The following is a 19,481-nucleotide window of genomic DNA, read 5'->3' on the forward strand; positions in this document are numbered from 1 at the left end:
TCATCTGTGCCATAGACCTCTGCAGCCGTTCTTTAACGCTCTCCTTCCCTTTCCAACTCTGTTTCACTTCCATTTTATTTCTACACCTTAAGTTTGATGGAAGATCGGATCCCGATGGTTCTACCCCTTGTGGGCCCCCCACCATTTAGCACTCAGGAAGAAAATCCCCCGCCGCCTCCTGTTGGATCTTTGTCGGCGGTGGCTGATTCTCCTATTCTAACCGAGAAGGAGACCATTTCACCATCAGAACCTGTTCTGAAGTCTGTACCTCTGTCTACTGCTGAGAACGAACTGGTTTCGTTACCTCCTCCGGCAGCAGTGGTGGAGAAAGAAGAGCCACTGCAGCCACCACCTCGATCAATAGAACTTGACTCTGTTGCTGTTGAATCTACTAAATGCAATGCAATCGAGGAGCAGAAGATTCCTCAGACTTCGGTTTCTTTCAAGGAAGAAAGTAACCGAGTGGCTGATCTTGCAGAATCGGAGAGGAAAGCTCTTCAGGAGCTCAGGCAACTCGTTGAAGAAGGTACGAAGAACCAGGCATTCCAATTTGAAACCACGCCTCCCAGTCCACCAGCAGAAAATTCAAAACTAGAGGAAAATCGAGAGAAGGAAGTCCAGGAGGCAACTCAAACTTCATGTTTGCCAGAGAAGAAGCTATCAATTTGGGGGGTTCCTCTTCTTGAAGATGACAGGACGGATGTGATCCTGCTGAAGTTTTTAAGGGCGAGGGATTTCAAAGTGAGGGATGCATTCCTTATGTTTCGAAACACAATTCGGTGGAGGGAGGAGTTTGGTATCGATTCACTTGTGGACGAGAATCTGGGGGATGATTTGGAGAAGGTGGTGTATATGCATGGTTACAGCAGGGAGAGCCATCCAGTGTGTTACAATGTCTTCGGAGAGTTCCAGAACAAGGATTTATATTCAAAAATATTCTCGGACGAGGAAAAGCGGAACAAGTTCTTGCGTTGGAGGATTCAGTTCCTAGAAAGGAGTATCAGGAAACTTGATTTTCGTCCTGGAGGTATTTCTACTATGTTTCAGGTTAATGACCTCAAAAACTCCCCTGGCCCTGGTAAGCGAGAGCTTCGATTGGCCACCAAACAGGCAGTACAGGTGCTTCAGGACAATTATCCTGAATTCGTAGCCAAACAGGTTCATGCATTGTCTTGAACTATTTTGTTGTTCTTCGTTGCATTTATATCATGAGAATTGGGATCTTGAGTTCGTTGTATGTAGGATGATGTCTACGTGTTTTTATTCTCCAGATATATATCCTTAGTTTTTGTTGATGTTTGCTGATTTTATTGAATGGAATCTCATAAGGTATTTATCAACGTTCCTTGGTGGTATCTTGTATTTTATACGATGATCGGCCCTTTTCTAACCCAGAGGACCGAAAGCAAATTTACCTTCGCGGGCCCTTCAAAATCTGCCGAGACCCTATTCAAGTAAGCAAGAAAGAATTTGTTGTATGTATTTATGAAGTGATTTTTGGCCCCTTTTCATAATGATTTTGTTTTTAGTAAATCTATGCACATTTCTCCCCATTTTTCAATTACGAATTTCACTTTTGTTGAAGAAACACTTGAGTTGCTATTCGAATTCTAAAAACCAAAACATCCAAAATTTATGCTTTTAAAAAACGGAAAAATAAAAAATTTATGTATAGAAATATGGCTTACGAGCTTATTTTTCAAAAAGCTAAAAGCTAAAAACTATAAACTAAATGGTGATCAAACTTGCATGAATGGTTTTTTTTCTGAGTTGGCTTATGGATTATATTAGATATATTCTGGATTGTTTAGGTTCACCTGTTCATACTAATCCACATGTCAGTTTGTTTGTTTGGTTATTTATATCTTCTCTTGTATCAATCTCTATAAATTGTGGAAGCTTTTCAATAAAAGAGTTGAGGAATATTTGATCAAACTCATGTAAAATGGTATCAGAGCAGGTGGTCCATGAAGGCCCTATGTTCAAGTCCCTGGAAAGTTATTTCTTGTGCATTTAATATTGATTTCCATTTGTTGAGTATTTCTAGATATTTCAAACCAACAAGTGAAAGGAATTGTTAGATATTATATTAAATTTGTCTTAACCTATCAACTTAAGCTTTTGGGTTGAGTTAGTGTTTTAAGATGGTATCAGAGAAAAAATTCTCTTCTGTAGCCGTCCTTGAAGAATTTTTAGGGTTTGTTCATTATGCCTAAGAATTCTGAGAATCTTCAACCTACCACGCATGCCACCACTGATTCCTCCATCAATTCCTCTTTGGAATCTTTATAGAGAGCCTTTACTTTCTTCGTCATAGTGATACGTCAAACCTTATTCCGGTCTTTAAGTTACTTACATATGAAGACTACATCACATGGAGTCGATCAATGACTTTGGCTCTTTCAATTCGCAACGAACTTTGCTTTGCCAATGGTATCATCACTCAGCCGATTGGTGCTTTGCTCTCCGCCTGGACTTGCAACAATCACATCGTGATTACCTGGATCTTGAACTTAGTATTGAAAGGAATTTCTTTTAGCATATTGTTTTTTGATTCAGCACATGCGGTTTGACTTGATCTTAAAGAGCGTTTTCAACATAAGAATGGTCCTTGTATCTTTCAACCAAAACGTAGTTCTACCACTATGACTCAAGACCAACAATATGTTATGATGTATTTTTCAAAAATGAAGAGTATATGGGATGAATATGTTACATATTGGCCTGGTTGCACTTGTGGTGAGTGTTCTTGTGTAGATGTGAAGAATCTTGAAGCTTTCTTTCTGTATGAGTACCTAATGAACTTTCTCATGGGCTTGAATGAATCATATGGTTTTTCCTGATCCCAAATTTTGTTAATTGAGCTTGCACCTACCATAAATAAAGTTGTTTCTTTAATCGTTCAAGGAGAACAACAAGTACCAAATTTGGCATCACTTCCTACAATCAGTCTATCATCTACTCATACTCTCGCAGATGTGTCGAAGGTACCTACAGAAAGATCTTATGTGGATCCCAATTGTTAGTGTAAAGATTGTCCAATTTGCTCCCACTGTGGGAAATCTGGACATACTATAGATCGATGCTATGAAGTTCATGGCGATCCTCAAGGCTATTGAACCAAGGGAAATTCAAGCCAACATACTAGTGTACCTATTGCCAACTCTAATACGCCAACAACTACTCTAGATGCCATAGCAACGAATGTTTCTACTTCAATCGAAAAAGCCTCACCATCATATGATACTCCTACTCAGTGCCATGAAATACTCACCATGTTACAATCCAAATTATTAGTTGTCAAGACTGAGGCAGAGGCAAGTACTTCATGTTTGGTAGGTACTTGTTCATTTTCCGACCCGATTGATTGAGGTGATTCTGCCATATTTGTTTTAACTCTGTGGCTTTTTCGTTGTTTGTACCAGTTAATACATTAGTGTTATTACTTGATAGAACATAGACAGTACATTATGTTGGCACTATATGTTTGTTTGATACACTTAGTTTGCAGAGTCCTTTATATTCCCCAAATTCGATATAATCTTCTTTCAATCAATGCTCCCACCTTTGATGCTTCTGTCTTGGTGTCTTGGTGAATTTTACTCGTGATTCTTGCACCATTTAGGACAAGTCCACTTTGCAAATGATTGGGAAGGGTGATCTCAAGGATGGTCTTTACATATTGAATGATTTTACGACTTCAAATGTTATGCAGAAACAAATATGTGTAACTTCAAGTCCAAAGATCTCCATTGATTTGTGGCACTCCAGGCTTGCCCATCCATCCCTTACTCAGTTACATCATCTTAAAGATGTTCTCTATTTTGATTCATATAGTCTTAAGTATGATAAACCTTGCTATGTGTGTCCTCTTGCTAAAGAAAGGTGTTTAACTTCTCATTCCAATAATCATGTGTCTGCTCATCCCTTTGATTTGATATATGCTAATATTTGGGGACTATTTGCAATACCGTCATATACTGGCTATACATACTTCCTTGCTATCATTGATGATTGCACAAGGTACACATGGACATATATGTTCTTTTTTAAAGGAAACGTGTCTCTTTTATTAATATTAATAATAAAACAAAAGGATTATACAATGAGCATAAAAACCTAGGGATCAGTAGGCACACCCGGACATCTCAACTTAGTTGACATCCCTTTAGCGCCTTTGTACAAACTAAGAACATGTAAAATAAGGGCAAATGAAGGCCTCTACAACACAAGAGAAAATAAAAGCGAATAAAAAAGCCACAATTCAGGAACTAAAACACCAACGATGGACTATTCAAAAGCACCAATAAGTAAGGAAGGAAACCAAAAACTCTAAGCCTTGATTAGACGGTTGAAATGAAAGCATCCCAATTCATATTGAAATCAGAGATGTTGTACATGTCGAATTCCTTAGAAATAGTGCACCACAAGGAGGCATTACGATGAGCATTTTCAAGACAATGAACCCAACCGAGAGATTTGTTGTGAAAAGTCCTTTGATTTCTTTCAAACCACAAATTGGTCAATAAGGCTTGAGAACAACTTTTCCTTGCAGTTGGCTGCATATGAGCAAAGAAAAAAGAGGTGAGAAGAGTCTTCTTCATGCTAGAGACAAAACAGGCAGATTGAGGGATAGAAACAACTAGTTGGCAATTTTCTCTGCAAAACTGCAGACACGTTTAGTTGACCAACTAACGTCACCATAACCAAAATATTCACCCTTCTTGGGCTTTTAATCTTCCATATTGTACCTTATTTAATGGGGAAGAGAGTGAAAAATGAGAGGTTAGAGATTTGATCGAGAATAAACCTTTTCTCTTGTGACCAAATTCTTTTATCAGGTGTCTCGAGTATCTTCTAGTTGAATACATCAATACGGCTAACGAAATAGCAAAATTCATGGAGGGGGAAGCAGCTAGAGCTGCCTAGAGAGTAGCTATTTGTTGCTGAAAATTTATTTGAAGATTTGCCAGTTGTTGTTGAACCATCGTTGGGAAATACCACTCTGACCATTTCAAGGAGATCTACCTTTGTAGTAGGCAGAAGATTCACCACTTTCAACCTTGAGATACGTGCTGGTAACCAAATTGCAAAAGTTCGTTGTCTAAGCGGTGTCACAATTACGATCTTTCAAATGTGGGCTAGTCGATTGTGCGACACTTGCTCAAATTCAGCGAGCAGGTCAACTGTATGAAAATCGAAAATTCATGGGCAAGATCACTATGTGATTTAGTCTCCCTTCACGTTTCGAGAGAAAATGGTTTTATAAAACGTGGGAAAGAAAAGCTTGGTAAACATCATTTCAAGAAAGCATTGAAGATTGTCATTTGCATAGAAAACTTAGATCGCAACGAGTACGACAAGGCTTGGTCGAGAATTCAACTAGTGGGTCTCCCCTATAGTACATTTTAAACATTTTTAGGTTTGACAGGCTTGCAGATGAAAAGTGTGAAATGTCAGACCTTGGAAAGCAATAGACTAAACTAAGTACAGAAGATAAAGACGATGTGGTTTGAGGATGTTTGAGTATGCAGCCAGAGGCAAACGATGCTCTGGATAAGCATGCTCATGACATTCTCCCCCACTCAAACAGTCGACGTCTCTGTCGACTGGCGAAGCTTGAACTCTTCAATCTTTTCCGTCCAGGCTTTTAGGTCTTTGACACGTTCCCCTAGTTTCTTCCACAGGAAGGTTCTTCCACTTTACTAGGTATTTGTGGATTCTTCTCGTGGGTCTTCTACCCTTCCTTACTTGATCAGCAAAGATTTCTTCAACATCTTTATCTTCTTTCTGACTGAGATAGATGCTTGGTTGAACGATGGCGTTACGTTGCATGTTGTCGGGATTTTGATGGCAGGGCTTTAAGTTACTCACATGAATTACTGGATAGATTTCATCCATGTGGGTAACGCCACTATGTAAGATGTATTCTTCACCCTCTTGGGGATTTCCATTGGTCCCTCGTATTTTCTAACGAGGCGGTGTTCTTTGCGCCTTCGGAATCAAATCTGTTCTAGTCGTAGCTCGATGATGACCTTGTTTCTCGCCTGAAACTCCAGAGGATGGTGCTTCTTATCTGCCCACTTCTTCATCCAGTTCGAGGCTTTCTCTAAGTAAGCTTGAGCAATGTGATAGAACTCCGACCAAGTAAACTGAATGTACTCTTCTTTTATTAGAATTAGTAACAAACACACAGAATTGATGAGGTATCAATTCTGCCACAAGCTCTTGATCTTGCTTCTCAAGAATCAAGTACAACTTCTCACTAAATTTCTGATGATCTTCTTCTATCATTACTCCCCTATTTATACACATTTTCTTAACACATTTAACATGTGTTTTCTAACTAATTTCTAACTAATCTGTTAACTGCTTTCCTAACTAATTCTGTTGTAGCTTATTTCTTCTTTGGTAAACTAGCTTGATTGGAGGTCTAACATTACTCCCTCCTTTGAGATTCACCTTGTCCTCAAGGTGTAGATTAGGGTACCGCTGGTTCATTTCATCATAGTCTTCCCACGACGCTTCATAGTCCGGCAAATTCTTCCAGGCAACTAGCACTTCCCACTTCCCGGTTTTGTCTTGTCTGTAGTCACGTGCTTCTTCCGGTTGCGATTGCCACTCGAGCTTCTCTGTTATGTTTTGTAGTGTGGGCACTATATTTGTCTGCTGATTTATGAACTTCTTTAGTTGCGAAACATGAAAAACAGGGTGGATAGCGGCATCAGTTGGTAATTCCAATCTATACGCTACCTCACCAATTCTTTTGAGAATTTTGTAAGGTCCAAAATACCGTGATGATAGTTTATCATTCCTTTTGCTTCGTAGAGTGGCTTGTCGGTATGGCCGTATTTTAAGTAACAATAATTCATCAACCTGGAATTCCACTTGTCTTCTTTTTCGATCAGCATATAGTTTCATTTGTTGTTGAGCTAGCAATAAGTGCTCCCGTAGTGCGTCTAAGTCCACATCTCGTTCTTTCAACTGCTCGTCTATTGACGAATTTGAAGTTCTTCTTTCTCCATATGATAGTAGGGCTGGCGGTTTACGGCCATAGACCACTTGGAAGGGTGATTTTCCCAGCGCCTTTTGATAGGTAGTGTTGTACCAGTACTCGGCCCAAGGTAGCCACAGGATCCATTCCTTTGGGCGTTCACTACAAAAGCATCTGAGGTAGGTTTCTAGTCCTCTGTTCACTACCTCTGTTTGTCCGTCGGTCTGTGGGTGGTAAGCTGTGCTTTTCTTGAGTTTAGTGCCCGCCATTTTGAACAATTCATTCCAGAAATGGCTGAGAAAAACTTTGTCTCGATCGGAGATAATGGAAGTAGGGAAGCCGTGCAGTCGCACTACTTCTTTTACAAAGCTTTCTGCTACTGTCTTAGCTGTGTAAGGGTGTTTAAGGGCCAATAAGTGGCTGTATTTGCTGAGCCGATCTACTACCACGAGTATTACATCCCATCCTTTTGCTTTAGGTAGACCATCAATGAAGTCCATAGAGATGTCGCTCCAAATTTGATGCGGTATGTCAAGTGGCATTAATAGTCCGGCTGGCGATAGAGCTAAGCTTTTGTTGCGTTGGCATGTTACGCAAACTTCACAATGTTTTTTAACATCTGATTTCATCCCCTCTCAATATAGCTCACTTGCTAGTCTTTTATAAGTTCTTAGGAACCCGGAGTGTCCTCCTACTACTGAGTCATGAAATGTATTCATTATGGCTGGAATTAGGGAGGACGCTCTTGAGATTACCAGTCTATTCTTGTAATGCAGGAGGCTATTCTTTATTGTGAATTTGCTGGTTTGGTCTTCGTCCTCTTCGTTTAAGCTTGCTAATATTTTCTTTAGCTTTTCATCTTTCTCTACTTCTTCCTTTATGGTTTCCAAGTCCATCCAATATGGTATTGAAATGCTGTTTAATTGTATGTCCGGTGGTCTTCTTGATAAAGCATCGGCTGCTTTATTTTCTAAGTTGGGTTTGTACACCACTTCAAATGAGTACCCCAATAGTTTAGATAACCATTTTTGATATTGTGGCTGGATGACCTGTTGTTCTAACAAAAATTTTAGTGATTTTTGATCCGTTTTTACTACGAATTTTGCCCCAAGCAAGTAGGGCCTCCATCTTTGTACGGATAGTACAACTGCCATCAACTCGCGTTCATATACTGGCCGAGCTCTATCTCTCATGGATAGTGTGTGGCTGTAGAAGGCAATGGGTCTCTTTGACTGGATTAGTACTGCTTCCACTCCAAAACCGGACGCATCTGTCTCTATTTCAAATGGGAGTGTAAAGTTGGGTAAGGCTAATGTTGGTAGAGACATCATTGCAGACTTCAGCTTTCGAAACGATTCTTTCGCATCTTCGTTCCATTTGAATCCCCCTTTTTTAAGTAGTTGGGTTAATGGGGCTGCTATTGATCCATAATGTTGGACAAATCTCCTGTAGTAGCCTGTTAGTCCAAGGAATCCCCGAACTTCTCTTATATTTGTTGGGCATGGCCAATCTGCAACAGCTTTTATTTTCTTCGAGTCTACTTCCACTCCTTCTCCTGATATGATGTGTCCCAAGTATTCTACCTTCTTCTGGCCAAAGTTGCACTTCTTTTTATTGGCGAAGAGGCTATGCTTTCTCAATGCAAGAAAGACCTTTTCAATATGCTCTATGTGGTCTTTTTCATTCTTGCTGTAGATCAGGATGTCATCGAAGAAGACCAGCACGAACTTTCTCAAAAATGGTCTAAAGATGCTATTCATTAGGGCTTGGAAAGTGGCCGGGGCGTTGGTTAGTCCAAACGGCATAACAAGGAATTCGTAGTGGCCTTCGTGAGTGCGAAAAGCCGTCTTCGGAATATCTTTATCAATCATTCTTATTTGATGGTATCCTGACTTGAGGTCTATTTTTGAGAATACCGTTGCCCCATTTAACTCGTCAAATAGTTCTTCAGCTACTGGTATTGGGAACTTGTCTGGAATTGTGGCGTTGTTCACTGCTCGGTAATCGACACAAAAACGCCAGCTGCCATCTTTCTTTTTAACTAGTAGTACAGGGCTTGAGAAGGGGCTATTGCTTGGTCTGATGATGCCTGAAGCTAGCATTTCTTCTACTAATCTTTCCATTTCTGCCTTTTGTTGAAACCCATATCTATAGGGTCTAACGTTTATTGGATTGGTTCCTTCTTTGAGATGTATTTGGTGTTCTATTCCTCTTCTTGGCGGCAGTCTTTCCGGCCAGTCAAATACATCTTCGAACTGTTTCAGCACGTTTTGCAGGGGTTCATCTCCGATGGTTGCTGCTGCTGTGCTGCTTTGTTCATTTTCTGTATGAACTTGTATTGCCCTGCATTCGATTAAGAATCCTTCATCTTGTTCAACCCAGGTCTTGATCATACTTTTAAGGCTAATGCGTGATTTAGTGAGGCTGGGGTCTCCTTTTATTAAGATCTGTTTTCCCTCACTAGAGAATGTAAGTGTGAGGTTTTTCCAGTCGACTACTGTTATTCCGAGCGAGTGGAGCCATTGCATACCTAGTACGACATCCACTCCTCCGAGTTCTAATGGTAGAAATTCTTCCTTCACTTTCCAATTGGATAGTTGGATTTCCACGTTTTCACATATTCCCTTACCTTGTACTACTGTTCCGGATCCAAGTATAACACCGTAGTGGCCGGTTTCCTTGACGGGTAATTGTAGTGATTCCACTAATTTTTCAGAGATGAAGTTGTGGGTGGCTCCATAATCTATAAGGATGATCACTTCCCTCTCTTGGATTTTCCCTTTGACCTTCATCGTGCCTGGATCATTCAGCCCAACAACAGAGTTTAGAGATAATTCGGCAAAGGTCTTTTGCTTTTCTTCTTCTTGCGGTGATTCTAATGTTTTTTCTTCAGCGGCGTTTTACTCAATGATCTCGTATTCCTCGCCTTCTTTTTTCACAACAAACATTTTCAGTTCGCGTAATTCTTTCATTTTGCATCGATGATCCGCTGAATATTTTTCGTTGCATCTAAAGCATAGTCCTTTTTCCTTCCGGGCCTGGAATTCTGCGTCGGGTAATCTTCTTGAGTTGCCATCTTTACAAATTTCGGCATTATTAGAGCTCCTCAAAGTGATAGTTCGCATGGGAAAGTTGGTATTCGTCTTGCTATCGCTGTTGGTGTTTGCCGGCGTTCTGTTGTTCACTGTGTTTTGTTGAGAATATTTCCCGCCTGCGAAATTATTCAAATTTACCTCGTTGCGCTCGATTTCTCTGTTTTCGACTAATTGCGCGAATTCCATCATCTCAGCTAATCCTTTGGGTCGACAGATTCTTACTTCCGCTCTTATCCATGGGAACAAACCATTCATGAAGGTGTCTTTGACGACTGGGTCTGGAACATCACTTAATGGTGCGACGAGTTTGTCGAACAAATTTCGGTAATCGTCGACTGTGGATTCTTGCTTAACTCGTAAGAACCGTTCCAATACTTTTTCGTCTCGGCTTGATCTGAACCTCACTAACAGTCTTTCTTTCAAGTTTGCCCAGCTGGTGAACTTCTCTCTTTCTTCTTGCGATCGGTACCAATTCAAGGCAGGACCGTCGAAGCTGATCGTGGAAACTAACATTTTCTCAGAATCAGATAGTTTATGGATCTGAAAGTACCTTTCGGCTCTGAAGAGCCATGAGTCTGGATCTTCTCCGGCGAACACGGGCATTTCTACTTTCTTGAATTTATTCCGGTCGGCTGCGGCTTCTTCGGTCTCTGTTTTTCCTTCGTTTCGGTCGTCGGAGTTGCTTCGTCCCGATACGGTCGATTTGCTGGAGTTTGCTTCTTTTTCCTTTCCCTTATTTGTCACAGACATGTGCGCATTGGGTTCCTCGTTACGTTCGCTGGTGGTAGTTCGATCCTTGGCTATAGTTTCCATTATCATCACCATCATCTGTTCTTGTTTGTCCGATTGGGTACGCATCGTCTGCATATTTTTCGCGATATCGTTCAGTGTTAATTCGATTGTCGGCATCTTTCCGAGCTCTTTCTCTATCAATGCTATTTCTTGATCCATTACTTTAAGTCGTTCTTCGATCCTCGTTTGCACCATCTTGTCGGATCACGGGCTCTGATACCAATTTGATAGAACTCCGGTCGAGTAAGCTGAATGAACTCTTCTTTTATTAGAATCAGTAACAAACACACAGAATTGATGAGGTATCAACTCTGCCACAAGCTCTTGATCTTGCTTCTCAAGAATCAAGTACAACTTCTTCACTAAATTTCTGATGATCTTCTTCTATCATTACTCCCCTATTTATACACATTTTCTCAACACATTTAACATGTGTTTTCTAACTAATTTCTAACTAATCTGTTAACTGCTTTCCTAACTAATTCTGTTGTAGCTTATTTCTTCTTTGGTAAACTAACTTGATTGGAGGTCTAACAGTAGATTGGGATACCGCTTGCTTATCTCATCATAGTCTTCCCATGAGGCTTCATAGTCCGGTAGGTTCTGCCAAGCAATTAGCATTTCCCATTTTCCAGTTTTGTCTTTGTCTGTAATTGCGTGCTTCTTCCTGTTGGGACTACCATTCAAACTTCTCTGTTACGTTTTGTAGTGTAGGCAATACATTTGTCTGATGACTCATGAATTTCTTTAATTGAGAGACATGAAAAACAAGATGAATAGCCGCATCCGTTGGCAACTCTAATCTATATGCTACTTCACCAATTCTTTCGAGAATTTTGTAAGGTCCAAAATACCGTGATGATAGCTTCTCATTTCTTTTACTTCGTAAGGTGGTTTGTCGATATGGACGTATTTTAAGCAACACTAATTCATCAATCTGGAATTCAACATGTCTTCTTTTCCGGTCAACATATAATTTCATTTGTTGTGCTAGCAACAAATGTTCTCGTAATGCATCTAATGCCACATCTCGTTCTCTCAACTGTTCGTCTATCGAGGAATTTGAAGTTCTTCCTTCTCCATAAGATAACAGGGTTGGAGGTTTCGTCCATACACTACTTGGAACAGTGACATATCCAGTGCTTTCTGATAAGTAGTATTGTACCAATATTCGGCCCAAGGTAGCCACAAAATCCATTCCTTTGGACGTTCACTACAGAAACATCTAAGATAAGTTTCTAGGCCCCTATTTACCACTTCTGTTTGTCCATTGGTCTGTGGATGGTAAGCTGTGCTTTTCTTGAGTTTAGTGCCTGCCATTTTGAATAATTCATTCCAGAAATGGCTGAGAAATACTTTGTCCCGGTCGGAGACAATGGAAGTAGGAAATCCGTGCAGTCGGATTATTTCTTTCACAAAAATTTATGCTACTGACTTAGCTGTGTAAGGGTGTTTAAGGACCAAAAAATGACTGTATTTGATAGGACTCCGATCAAGTAGGCTGAAATTATCCTTCTCTCTCTTTATTTCGGTAACAATGAACACATAGAATTGATGAGATATCCATTCTGTTACAATCTCTTGATCTTGCTTCTCAAGAATCAAGTACAGATTTTCTCTAAGATTTTCCTATCTTTCTTCCATCTATGAGCGTCTATTTATACACAAAGTTTACTAACTACTTCTTAACACATTTAACATGTGTTTTCTAACTAATCTGCTAACCTCTTTTCTTAACTAATTCTGTTACTGTTGTTATTTTTATTTCTTCTTTGGTAAACTAACTTGATTGGAGGTCTAACAGAGAGTTAGGAATTTTTGGGAACTTTCCTAATTAAGCTTAATTAGTGGGTTGAATATCAAGGTTAAGCTTAAGCATGACTAAGAAAAATGTTAAACTAACACGTTTAGCACTTCAAGCAGGAGTTGGCGAATTAAGAGAGTTTAAGGAGTGACTAATCCTAATGTGGGATTAGTATAAATAGGAGAAGAGGACAAAAGAGAGGAAGGTTATTCTAAGATTTTGTTAAGAGAAAGTGTCTTAAGTGTTGTGCTACTGAGAATCTATCAGGCGAGAAGGTTTGGAGTGGGGTGTTCAAGGAGAAAGAAGGAAACTTGGTGTAGTGACTGATTTTCTAAATATGTTTAAGGATTTTAAAGCTTTCCTTCTAAGCTTCATGTTGTCTTGCATATTGTAGTATACGTTAATGTTCATGAGAAGCATGATTTCTAAAGAAAGCTTTTATGTTATTTTTTCCAGTTTAAGTTTTATGTTTATTGATTGTATGCCATGCATGTGAGTAAACCATCAGTCTCATTCCCATCAATGAGCTAGCTATTATGTGTATATAATAAGTTAAGGCAACCATGGGGTGAAAGGACCACATGGTGGTGAAAAGCTAACAATTGCGTAAAAGGAGAGTATTGGGTTAGCAAGCTTGGGCAACGAGAAATGGACCGAAAAATTCTCCAAAGTATGTTGTTGATGAAAAGGTCATGACAGTAGTGTATACGTGGGAATGGTTCATGTTCTTGGCGAAAGGAATATGAAAGGCTAATGTGTGATGTATGTTTTATTGAATGAGGCATTAAGAGCCTGTTTTATAAAAAGTATTTACATGATGTTTTATAAAAAGTATTTACATGATGTTTTATAAAAAGTATTTACATGATTGTATTCCCCAAAATGTTTTCCACAAAACTTACTAAGTATTTGACTTATGGTTTAAGTTCCACTTCCCCATGGCTAAGTAGGGAAAAGTAAAGCGAGCTGCTACACGTTGAGGAGTTAGCAAATCGTTTAAGTTTGAGCTTGAAGAAGCTGCACTAGACGTTCGAGGCCTTAATTTTATTTTTAGTTCATGTATTTAAGAAAGCTTGTAATGTGTATATTTGGAATGCGTGATGTTAAGTAAATAAAGAGAAGTTCATTAATTATCTTGTGTTGTTTGTTCTTATCGCTTAGTAGTTTAAGGATTAAGTTGGAACTAGGTGATAAAGCTAAGGTTCAAGGATGTAAGTTGAGCATTTTATTGTTTCATTTTGAGGCACTAGGGTTGCTCAGGTCGCGTCGCGTGCTGCAACTTGATGTTGAGGACGTGTTGTAGGGCGAGGCGTGACAGTTGAAGGAGATTCAATTTGGACATTCTCTTTCTAGATGCAATCTCTTACGTATGAAGCAAAGGGGAGGATGGTTATATTATTGGGTCCTTGCCATGTGTTTCCTGTATTTGGCTGGAAAAGCTTATGTGCTAGATACCTAGATTACTAAAATCTTCATGCCCTCTCTTCACTCCTCAACTTCCTATTTATAACCATCTAACCACCACATATCTAATTTACCTTTATACTCCTTGAGAGAGAGGGGAAGCAGAAGGCCAGGTGCTCTTGTTCTTGTCAATTCATATTGTAATTTCATATTAGATATCAATAAAGAGAAATATTATATAAGTGTTTTATCATCATGGTCCCCACTAGAACGTTTGTTTCCCTTAGCAGCTTTGGGAGAACTCGCGGGGTTATTCTTGTTTCCTCCAGATGAGGAATTCTGGTGATGTCTCACATCTTGAAAATCGTTGGACCAATCAAACAATCGTTCGGCTACTGCGTATGCAAACGCGAGGTCATAGACCCTTTGTTCATACAACTTGGTCTTCGTACACGGTTTTAGGCCTTCAACCAAACAAAAAACTGTCTTTCTCTAACATAGTGTGTATGTTCAACATCAGCCTGCAAACTGTTTCACATACTCTCGAATGTTGTTGATATGTTTTAATTCACACAGTTTTTGCCAAGCAAGGATTTCAACATTCTCGAAAAAAAATTGCATAGGAGTCTTTTCTTTAAATTGTCCTTAGTATCTATTGTGCAACGCTCTTCCTAATATCGACATTTCGGGATGTCCACCATAACTTTGCAACCTTAGCCAGATGCATAGTGTTAACGTCACTTTGGCTTCTTCTGTGATTGTGTTCGTGGCCTTGAAGTATTGTTCGAGATCAAAGATGAAGTTCTTTCTGGCTTTTGCATCCCTTGCCATAGAGAAGGGCTTGGGTTTGGGATCTTTATTTTGCTAACATGAATCGCTCCTCTGACTAAAGCTTGGTTTGCCATAGCTCGCATTGTAAGGTTCACCCTCGTTCTTACGTTCGCGATTTCATTCCTAACGACATGGAGGATAGCTCGAAAATCCTCTAACATGTCGATTATCATCTTTTGGGAATTATCTAGCTTGCTAACTCATTCTTTTATATGGGCAACAGAGCCTTTCGAACTATCCCAACGCTCGTACTTTCCAGTTCTTACAACTTTTGTCTTTAGAGTATCGACCATTGTCAACAACTCTTGTATGGTTAATCCGTTAAGGTGTCGAGTCATCGCATTAAAAGCGTCGACTTTCTTGAAAATTTCTTGAATACAGGTTTCCAAGAAGTAGACAAAGTCAGGAACTTCCACTAGGTAAAACACCTACTCTTTGAGATCTACCAGTTGGTTTACTTGGGACATGCAAGTCGCCCATCTGTTTCACTGTGGACATGTTTGTGCCTTAACCATCAATAAGCCAAAATTGGCTCTGTTACCACTTGTCACAATCGCGATCTTTTAAATGTGGGACGGGTGATTGTGCGACACTTGCTCAAATTTAGCGAGCAGGTCAGCCGTATGAAAACCGAAAATTCACGGGCAAGATCACTGTACATGTAGACTCCCTTCATGTTTAAATAGAAAATGGTTTTATAAAACGTGAGAGAGAGAAAAGCTTGGTTTGCATCATTTGAAGAAAGCATTGAAGGCTGTCAATTGCAAAGAAATGCTAGATTACAAAGAGTATGACAAGGCTTGGTCGGAGATTAAACATTTTTAAGTTTGATAGGCTTGCATATGAAAAGTGTGAAATGTCACTTACAAGGTCAGTGAAAGAAAAGCAATAGGCAACTAAGTACAAAACATAAATACAAAGTGGTTTGAGGATGTTTGGACATGCGGTCATAGAAAAACGTCTTGGACAAGCATGCTCATGACAGACGACGGCGCCATACAGATCTGACAACAGTTGTATTGTACGGACGACGACAGTGGTACAAACTATATAGACCACCAGTTGTAGGCATTGGAGATTCTGGGCGACGTCAGCTTGAATGGCGGCGGTGGTGATGGTGAGGTTATCATTGGTGGTCAGTTTCGGTGGAAAGGTTTTCCATTTGTTGATTTTCGTCAATGACTGTTAGGGTTTTGTTATCCATGGTTCTGACACAATATAAAAATTAATAAAAGGAGAAAAAGAAAGAGGAGAAGAAAGAATAACACTTGTGTACATAGAAATCCCTAGTTCATGAAGAAAAACCATGATACGAGTCTATATTTCTCTATATCAAAAGTATACTAGGGATAGTATATATATATATATATAGGCAATGGGTCTTGACAAAGGAATAAACAAGGGTATAAAGATTACACAAATACCCTTAGTTGTTTGGTTTCACCCATTCACTGAGCCACGTGTTGTCAGTTTGTCAGTTTGGTTATTTATCTCTTCTCTTTTATCAATCTGTATAAATTCCTGAGGAAGCTTTTGAATAAAAGAGTTGAGGAATATTTTACCAAACTCATGTAAAAGCTTATAATCTAACGGTGCAGGTACATTTCTCCTGAACAAGTTCCAATTGAGTATGGTGGTTTGGGTGTTGATTATTGTGATTGCAACCCAGATTTCGATGCTTCTGATCAAGCAACGGAAGTCTCAATAAAACCATCAACTAAGCAAACTGTTGAAATTATAATTTATGAGGTATGATTGAGAGTCGTGTTTATGTCTCTGTGCTTAATGTTTTATTTCCATTTTATGCAAGCCTTTCTTTACTTTCTATCAATCCATGCATTTGTATGTATGTTGCACTACAGAAGTGCATTATTGCTTGGGAGCTACGTGTTGTGGGATGGGAAGTGAGCTACAGTGCTGAATTTGTGCCTAATAACGAAGAAGCGTATACTGTGATAATACAAAAGACAAGAAAAATGGCTGCAACGGACGAACCAGTCATCTCTCACAGTTTCCAAGTCTTTGAATTGGGAAAGGTGTTATTTACTATTGACAATCCAACCTCCAAGAAGAAGAAGCTCATGTATAGGTTCAAGGTCAAGGTTCTAAGAGAGTGAAGCATTGTAGCTCAATTATTCTCTGTATCTTGGTGCTTCTTATGCCGTCAATTTTTGTTTTTTTTTCTTTAATCTTAGTGCTTCTTATGCCGTCAAAATTATTATTTATTTCTCGCAAATTTAATTCTGTAATCTGTTATTTGATCATTTTGTGTGCCGTTACCTAATTTGTTTCACTCGTTTTAGAGTTGTAAATTTTGTGGACAGCGTGTAGAGGTTTGTTTTTGTTGGTTCAATGTAAGATATGTCTCTGATGGATATTCAAAAGAAATATAGCTGTTTGAATTTCGTGATCTGGATTTCTGCTTCGAAAGTCAACCAAATTTGAGTGTCATTTAAAGTGGTATGCATCTGGCCAAACAGAGCATAGTTAAAGTGTGTCAGCAAGTGTATCAGCAGTCAAGAGATATGGTTCAAATCCCCATATTTTCAATTGTATTAAAAAACAGTGGTATGAATTTGATAATGGTCCTATTTGTTGACTTATATGATGGAAGAGGTGTATAGGTTATTGATAAGCCAAAGTTGGATCGATAGGAAGTGCCAATTGATATGGTTGTTGACAATAACTCATATTTGAACTTAGCTCTTTTGTCGTAACCAAGCTCCAAGCCCCACGCTTTATTTTGCGAATTTGAAGATCATCCATTTGTTAGACCATGATCTTGTCAAGGTGCTAAAACTGGAAGAATCTATTGGAGACAAGTCCAGACAAACTATGGAGGTTGGCTAAAATGGGCCAACAAAAACACAAAGTGGTTCCAAAAGAAAAAAAGCTTTAATATACAGAATGATGAAGATTTTGGGGATTCATGATGGAGTGGGCAGGTGTTTTTCAAATGGGAATCATATGGGAGTTGAGTTTATTAAGTATCATAGTAGTAATATTTTAATCAACTTGCTTTGTTCAGATTAGGTGGATTATATTGTTCAGGCTTTTTTACAAAAGGATCCTACTTTTGTCCCGTTGTCTTAGGATAAAACAACATTTGTTCTTCGTTCAGAGTTGCCCTGAAAACAAATGAAAAACCAACACTTTGAAGATACTTGCTTAGAAAACAAAACAAAATTTAAAGAGTAATTTCTTTTTTTCAATTTCGATGATGTCAAATGAAAACCAAGGTGAGATATATAGAGTGGAGGAGGTATGTAACAATTCAAAGGTTATGTAACGTGTGTAACGGTTGATAGTGGTTGGTAACGGTCGAGATGGTTGAAACGTTTTTAACAGTAAAAAAATTATCATCAACAACCCCCACTTGGACATTTTTTTACTAACCAGTTTTCCACTTGAAAATTTTTAAAAACATTTTCGTAGGGCGGTATCTATTTGTATAATAATGTGCTTAAGCAAAAATGTTTTACAACTTGAACCTTTACGTATTGATAATGATTTAGAATATTGTAAAGTAACCCTTAGTATTGAACAACTCTTTAATAACATCATGCACAGATTATTATTCGAGTGAAGTTCTAAATGGTCGTGCTTTAAGGTTTTGCACATATATTCCACTTTCGTGGATGCTCTAGAGAATTTGCTTAAAACTTCATAGAGATCTGCCCTCACTTCCACATACACAAAGTTGAATTTATCAAGAGTACCCCTGAAGCTATGTGCTTCACTTGTCATCAAGTATATAATTCATTAAGAACTAAGTTCAGCTTTTTCATTCGCTTTAGGATGTCATGTTAATCATTGTATTATAAGAATGAAACTCCTAGTTATTCTAGCATGAATATTTTCATATCACTTGTGATCATTTATTACCCATTGAGCTTGTTTCTTGGGATATCCAGTCTTTCAAGTTGGGTTTACGTGACTTAGTTTTTTATAGGCTTGAGCTCATTCTTTTTGAGGTTTTGAAATCATTTTCTCTAGCTAATCCTTTTGTCAACGAATCAGCCAAGTTATCATCAGTTCGTATATGATCCACTATTATTGCACTAGTCATGAGAAATTATCGAATGGTACTGAATTTTTGCAATAGTTGCAGTACTATCATAGTGGATCAGTATGGCTGGTATCGATCTTTCATATACGGGAATCTCTGATAGCAAGCTTTGAAGCAAGCTTGCTTCTTCATTAGTAGTAAATAGTACTATCATTTCTGACTCAATTGTAGACTAGGCTAATTTTTTGGATTTTGAGTCATCCAAGAGGGAGTTCCAATCAACATCGTTGTAACCTTCTAAGAAAACATGAAACTTTTGGTAATATAATTCTAGTTTCTAGGTTTTCTTAAGGTATCTCATGACTCGTTCTACAGTGTTCTAAACTAGGTCTACTAGTAAACCTACACAATAATCCTACAACATAAGTTATATCTGGTCTAGTCCAATCAATCAGCATATCTCAAACTGCCTATGATGCTCACATATTCTGATTGGTTAACACTATCTCTAGTGTTCTCGAACAACTTAACAATAGGATTATAGGGTGTATA

The 19,481-nt window shown here is 38.8% G+C and overlaps 1 protein-coding gene across 1 annotated transcript in view; it reads left to right on the forward strand.

The window, feature by feature from the left end:
* LOC103485368 (patellin-3-like) overlaps positions 1-17,332 on the forward strand; it is a 17,702-nt gene extending 370 nt beyond the window's left edge. The window contains exons 1-4 of the mRNA XM_008442918.2: positions 1-1,158; positions 1,330-1,454; positions 16,519-16,669; positions 16,783-17,332. The exon at positions 1-1,158 is cut by the window's left edge and continues 370 nt beyond it. Coding sequence (XP_008441140.1) covers positions 97-1,158; positions 1,330-1,454; positions 16,519-16,669; positions 16,783-17,037 — 1,593 coding nt within the window. The 5' untranslated portion in view covers positions 1-96 and the 3' untranslated portion in view covers positions 17,038-17,332. The remainder of the gene's footprint in view (positions 1,159-1,329; positions 1,455-16,518; positions 16,670-16,782) is intronic.
* Positions 17,333-19,481: the final 2,149 nt, after the last annotated feature.

Source organism: Cucumis melo, chromosome 3 (genome assembly GCF_025177605.1).
Source record: "Cucumis melo cultivar AY chromosome 3, USDA_Cmelo_AY_1.0, whole genome shotgun sequence".
NCBI classification, from domain to species: Eukaryota; Viridiplantae; Streptophyta; class Magnoliopsida; order Cucurbitales; family Cucurbitaceae; genus Cucumis; species Cucumis melo.